The sequence below is a fragment of the Myotis davidii genome, unplaced genomic scaffold, assembly GCF_000327345.1.
Source record: "Myotis davidii unplaced genomic scaffold, ASM32734v1 scaffold924, whole genome shotgun sequence".
NCBI lineage: Eukaryota > Metazoa > Chordata > Mammalia > Chiroptera > Vespertilionidae > Myotis > Myotis davidii.
Window position 1 is genome coordinate 986,530 of NW_006294764.1, and position 6,614 is coordinate 993,143.

General features: G+C 55.7%; 1 protein-coding gene across 1 annotated transcript in view; it reads left to right on the forward strand.

The window, feature by feature from the left end:
- PTCH2 (patched 2) overlaps window positions 1-6,614 on the forward strand; it is a 17,042-nt gene that overhangs the window by 4,512 nt on the left and 5,916 nt on the right. Inside the window, exons 3-7 of the mRNA XM_015567506.1 lie at window positions 4,343-4,532; window positions 4,645-4,714; window positions 4,904-4,995; window positions 5,626-5,821; window positions 6,377-6,499. Coding sequence (XP_015422992.1) covers window positions 4,343-4,532; window positions 4,645-4,714; window positions 4,904-4,995; window positions 5,626-5,821; window positions 6,377-6,499 — 671 coding nt within the window. The remainder of the gene's footprint in view (window positions 1-4,342; window positions 4,533-4,644; window positions 4,715-4,903; window positions 4,996-5,625; window positions 5,822-6,376; window positions 6,500-6,614) is intronic.

Genomic DNA, 6,614 nt, shown 5'->3' on the forward strand with positions numbered 1-6,614 from the left:
TTGGTTACTAAACCAGCAAATTCTTCCTTCTTACCTTCTCTCATTACAGACCCTCCTTCTCACCTTCGTGGCCATTGCTCTAGCTCAGGGGTGGGGAACGTCCAGCCCGCAGGCCCATTTAAGGCCCGAGAAATCATTTGGTCTGGACCTGCTAAGGCATTAGGGGTGAGTTAATTAAATGTTTGACCAAATACAGCAGGCTTGCTTCTAAGTTGATAATTTCGTATGGACTGTGATTGATGTTATAAATATCCCAATGGGCCTTTCTCGCTCTCCGGCAGGACATTTCTGATTGTATCGTTTGGAATGCTTTTAGCCACATGAAAGAGAAAGGAAAGCGGGGGGAGGAAGGGAGAAGATGGAGTTGTCATCTCCTGCAACAGGAAACCTGGCAGGAGACAGTAGAGGAGTTCCAGGGTGGTTAATTCAGCAAACTCAGGACTAATGCCAAGTACCTTTCTCCTCTGCCTTCCTCAGCGTGTTGGGCTTTCGTCCTCAGACTTGTCACCTCCTTGTCATGGTTGCTTCAGTACCAGAAGCCTCCCAGCTCACCTCCCATATGGTCACGTTGGCAAGAATGGGCAGTACCCTGTGCCTAAATTCTTCACTGGGGAAGGCATGGAATTACTGTGATTGACTTCTTAGACCCATGGTCGGCAAACCACGGCTCCCGAGCCACATGCGGTTCTTGGGCCCCTCGAGTGTGGCTCTTCCACAAAATACCGACTTCTGCGCATGGGCCACAAAGTTTCAATCGCACTGCACATGAGTGCCCGCACGTGGTATTCTGTGGAAGAGCCACACTCAAGGGGCCAAAGAGCCGCGTGTGGCTCTCGAGCCGCGGTTTGCCGAGCCGCAGTTTGCCGACCACTCAAATAGACTAATCAGATTCCCCCCTTCCCCCATCCCCTCGCCCCCCCATCCCCACCCCCAGGCTGGGAAGGGACTCAGCTTCCCTGAATCATTAGGCCCTTCAGGGGATGGCCAAGGAAAGCAAGGTCTGTTAGCGAGGGACTGATCCCTTCCCTCTCACCTTCAAATCTGCCTCCACACTGCCCTCCTGTGGTGCATCCAAATCTTGCCTAGTCCGTCCCTGTTAAGTCTCTCCATCACTTTCTATAGGTGCCGGGGAGGCTCCAGAATCAAGGCCAAGCTTCTTAGCACACTTTCTAGGCCCTCAACAATCTAACCCTTTTTTTTAAATCGCCCAGCCAGCGTGGTTCAGTGGTTGAGCGTCGACCTATGAACCAGGAGGCTACAGTCCGATTCCCTGTCAAGGCACATGCCCAGGTTTCGAGCTTAATCCCCAGCGGGGGGTGTGCAGGAGGCAGCTGAGCAATGATTCTCTCTCATCGTTGATGTTTCTATCACTCTTTTAAATATATATTTTTTAATATATTTTTATTGATTTTTTACAGAGAGGAAGGGAGAGAGAGAGAGAGAGTTAGAAACATCGATCAGCTGCCTCCTGCACACTCCCTACTGGAGATGTGCCCGCAACCAAGGTACATGCCCTTGACCGGAATCGAACCCGGGACCTTTCAGTCCGCAGGCCGACGCTCTATCCACTGAGCCAAACCGGTTACGGCCTATCACTCTTATAAGCCAGCAATGAGTGCTATAAACATTTTATTTTTGCTAATTTGATAGATAGTATTGCTCTTTTCTTTTCTTTTTTTTTTTTTTTTTTTTTTTTATTGATTTCAGAGAGGAAGGGAGAGGGAGAGAGAGGTTGAAACATCAATGATGAGAATCATTGATTTATTTTATTGATTTTTTTACAGAGAGGAAAGGAGAGGGATAGAGAGTTAGAAACATCCATGAGAGAGAAGCATCGAGCAGCTGCCTCCTGCTCACCCCCTACTGGGGATGTGCCCACAACCAAGGCACATGCCCTTGGCCGGAACCAAACCCGGGACCCCTCAGTCCCCAGGCCAACGCTCTATCCACTGAGCCAAACCAGCTAGGGCTATTGCCCTTTTTAATTTGCATTATGGGATTAGCTATAAGGTGGGCTTTTTCCATGCTCATGCTGGCTGACTAGTTATATTCTTCCTTTTGTAGGCATGAAAGTTTTAACAAATACCGATTTTTGTTGCTATTAATTCTCACTCAAGGATATTTTTTCATTGTTTTCTAGAGAGAGTAAAAGGGGGGGGGGGCGGGAGAGACAGAGAGAAACGTTGATGTGAGAGACACATCGATTGGTTGCCTCCACAAGAGCCCGGACCAGGGCTGGGGATCAAATCGCAGCTGAGGAACATGCCCCGATCGGATTCGAATACGGGACCCTTCCAGTCACTGAGCCAAACTGGCTCGGGTGCAAATGTCGATTTTGATGTCTCCTCCCATTCTATTTCCTCCCCGCTCACTTACAGTCATTTTTTCCTCCAGTTCTTTCTCATTTTTCTGTCACATCATTTCTCTCCCAGCAGCGATTGAGTAATCTGTGCCTACTACGTGCTGAGCAATTTTGTAAGGACTGTGCCTGCGTTTATTGTAATTCCACCGAGGTAGGCGTTGTCTCCGTTCTACAGATGAGGAAATCGAGGGTCAGAGACTAAGAACGTACTTGGCCCCAAGCACAGACTGAGTGTCAGAGCCAAGGCTCAAAGCCGGGTCTGCACAGGGCCTGCGTGCTCTCCCCTGCGCCCGCGCTCTCTTCTTGCTCGTATAATACATCCCAGGTCATCTGTCCCGTACCTATCCTGTCACTGTCAGCCAAGGTTTATCGTTTCTCTCTTCGTTTTTTCTCAGGATTCTTTATTCTCTTTGATGTTGTATTTGAAACTGTCAGTGTTTCTTTCTCCTGCTTTCTTACTAGTTCTCTCTGGGTTCCTTCCTTCTGCCCTCCCTCCTTCCCCTCAGCACACCCACTCACTTTGGGGAGCTGATCCCTGTGCTCCCCTCGCATCCTTCCTCGTGGCAGCTCTGGCCTGAGCTTGGTGACATAAGCACTATAATACAGACCTGGGAGAGGAGTGGGGAGTCAGGGGGGAGAAAAAGAGGAGGTGGATGTCCTGGCCAGGTTTCTCAGTGGTTAGAGCATCATCCCATACACCAAAAGGCTGCAGGTTCGATTCCTGGTCAGGGCACATACACAGGTTGAAGGTTTAATCCCTGGTCTGGGCTCATATGGGAGGTAAGCAATCGATGTCTCTTTCTCTCTTTCTCCCCAACCCCCCATCCCTTTCTCCCTCCCTTTCCCTTCCTTCCTCTCTCTCAAAAAAAAAAAAAAAAGAGTAGGTGGAAGGGGGCAGGGTGGCTGTGTGAAACTGGGTTCATGGAGGGAGGGCCAGAAGTGGGGTTTGGGTGGGGGGATGTAAGTATATAGGCAGATCTGTTTTGGGGGGAACCAAGGGTTTGGGGCTCTCATGAGTGAGAAGATTATGTGGGTTTGAAAAAGAGATTGGGGAGCATGATGATGCCAGTGGGACTGGCATCTCAGAGAGGCAGTGCGTGTGGGCCCAGGTAGGTAGAGGCAGAACTGGGTCTAAGACCAGACCAAGGGCACCAAGCCCCTCGCCCTCCTCCAAACCAGTCAGCTCCTCGCCGCCCCAAGCCCAGGGACAGAGCCTGACTCCGTGGCCAGCACAACGCAGGGCGGGAGGGGCACTGAGACTGGCCTGGCCCTGGGACCCCTGCTGTCTGGCAGGGAGCCTGGTGAAAGGGATCGGGAGCCCCTTCCTCCCCTTGGCCCGCTTTGCTGTCACCGCTGCCAGGGTCATGAGCTGAGTCCAGGGACTTCCTGTGTGAGGGGCCCGGTGTGTGAAGGTGTCACACTCTGAGCCTGCGATCCTCCCCTCGCCTGTGCCACGGCAGGCCGGCAGGCCCGTTGTTTCCAGGCGCTCCCTGCCCTGCCCTCTTGGCAGGACGGTGTGGCTGTAGTCACTGCCTGGGCAGCCGGCGCCAGGAGCTGGCCCAGCCCCGCTCCTTTAGGGCACCCTCCCTATTGGCCCCTTTGGTCACCTCGTCTTCCCCACCAGCTCAGAGAGGAACTGAGCGAGGGCTCCCTCAGCACGGTGCCCCATCACCACAGCTCTGGCCCAGTTCAAACTGATGTCTCATGTTTTAGTTTTTTGCCCCAAACCTAGCCAGTTGGTTCATGTCAGTTCTTAGACCACGCGAGAATCCCATAGGGCCACACCACTAGGCTCTGGCTTTCCTGCGGGCTCCCGTTCTGAGCCGGGACGTCAGGGTGGCCATCGGGGAGAAGGTGCGGGGAGGGCTCAGCAGCACTTCTCCCACTGGTCCTGGGGGGCATCGTGGGCTAGGGCCCCACATCCCCCAGAGTCTGACCCCCTGCGCTCTCCCCCCTGCTCTCTCCCCCTCGCTCTGGCAGTGGGCAGCCGGGTGAGCCAGGAGCTGCAGTACACCAAGGAGAAGCTGGGCGAGGAGGCTGCGTACACCTCCCAGATGTTGATACAGACCCCACGCCAGGAGGGGGAGAACGTCCTCACACCTGAGGCACTGCGCCTCCACCTCCAGGCAGCCCTCACGGCCAGCAAAGTGCAAGTATCACTCTATGGAAAGTGAGTCTGGCTGGTCCCTGAGCAGCCGGGGGGTGGGTGAGACGTGCGAGGGCAGGGCTGGAGTGGGAATCCCCCTCTGCTGACCTCCTGCCTGTGCCCCCGGCTACTGCAGGTCCTGGGACTTGAACAAAATCTGCTACAAGTCAGGAGTTCCCCTCATTGAAAATGGGATGATTGAGCGGGTGAGTTTCCTGGGCTGTTCTGTGCGCAGTGGGTGGAGGTGGAGCCTTTCCTGAAGGAGGGGAGACTCCAGGAGCTGAGTCCAGAGGCCGAGTCGAGTCAGGAGGTGGGGTGTGTGGAGGGACCACACAAAGGTCATGGAGAAAGGAGCCCCGAGGCAGGACTCATGGGGCCTGGGGTGTCTCTGGCAGATGATTGAGAAGCTGTTCCCGTGTGTGATCCTCACTCCCCTCGACTGCTTCTGGGAGGGAGCCAAGCTCCAAGGGGGCTCTGCCTACTTGCCGTGAGTGCCCCCCTCCCCCTCTCCCTCCCTCCACCCGGGGCCCTGCCTTGTCTTGGGTGGGTGCAGGGACGTCTCCAGCAGAAAAGAGGGGTGGGAGTAAAGGCGATCAAAACCTTACCAAGGGCCCAGTGACCCCCCAGGCCACGGTCAGAGCAGGGCTGCCCTGCTCTCTCTGCATCCCCCATCTCCTCGCCCCAAAGGAAAGGCAGACCTGTCTTATCTAGACGGGACAAGACACGAAGGTCTGTAGGACCTGAGCCAAGATTTTTTTGAAAGATCCCCAGGAAGAGACTGTGCCAAGGAGAGTTAGCTGGGTATCTGCTACGCTGTTGCCCAGGCCAGAAAGGAAACCTGTTAGGAGCAGTGCCCATATGGTTATGTGCTAGAACTGAGGGTAGACGGCGTGGGAAGGGACTCCCCCGGCTTTTCTGAGCCTTTCCCATCTGTCCTGATGTCCATCCTCGCCCCTTGCCTCCATCCCCAGCTACTGCAGCAGCCTGGGGGCTCTGGGAAGCCGAGCCTGCATTCCCTCCATGCGGAGGAGCTGGGGTACAGCACGGGTCCCCTCGCAGCAGTTTGGAGGGTGGGAATCGGTCCCTGATTCTCACCAGCCACGGGCTCTCCCCTCAGCGGCCGTCCCGACATCCAGTGGACCAACCTGGATCCTGAGCAGCTGCTGGAGGAGCTGGGCCCCTTCGCCTCCCTTGAGGGCTTCCGGGAACTGCTCGCCAAGGCACAGGTGGGCCAGGCCTACGTGGGGCGGCCCTGTCTGAACCCTGACGACCCTCACTGCCCGCCTAGCGCTCCCAACCACCACAGCAGGCAGGTGGGTTCCAGCAGGCCTGCCAGGGAAAGGCTGTCTTCCTGGCTTTTCCCTCCTCTCTTCCTGGGATGGGAGGGAGCATCTGAGCTCTGCCCCCCGTTTCCCGGATACTGTTACCCTGTCCCCACTGTGCTAGACACCTAGTGTTCCGTTCTCAATCCGTTCTCCCAGGGAACCCGCCCGTGGCACAAGAATTCCTGTGACCTTTTCTAAGCCAGAAAGGCCGGACTTTGTCAAAATAGACTTGTACAGGGAAACTGAGAAAAAGTCGCTAAGTACAATGTCATACCTAGTTTCCCGAGTGTCCCTGTGAACATGGGCCTTTCCCCAAAACGCACCCAATTGCGCCAGCTCCTCCCAGCAGCCTAGCCCAGGCCCCTGCTCCGCCCTGTGGCCTCACCTCGTCTCTGCAGGTCACTGAAGCGCAGGCAAGAAGCTCAGGAGAAGTTTTCTGCCCTTCAGGCCTACAGAGCTCCGTGGTTCCTGAAGGGACCAGCCCAGGGACACGGTTCCCCTCAGCCAGAGCCCTGAGTGATGACCCTCCTCTGCCCCCTCCAGGCTCCCCGTGTGGCTCAGGAACTGAGCGGGGGCTGCCACGGTTTCTCCCACAAGTTCATGCATTGGCAGGAGGAATTGCTGCTGGGAGGCATGGCCAGGAGCCCCCAAGGACAGCTGCTCAGGTAGGGCCCTCCTGGGACTTGGCAAGGGGACCCCAGGCTGGGAATTCACGCTCCGACTCCAGGCAGCTCGGTCAAGAGCCCCCGGCACGCGCCCCCTGGCATCCAGGCCAGCGCTG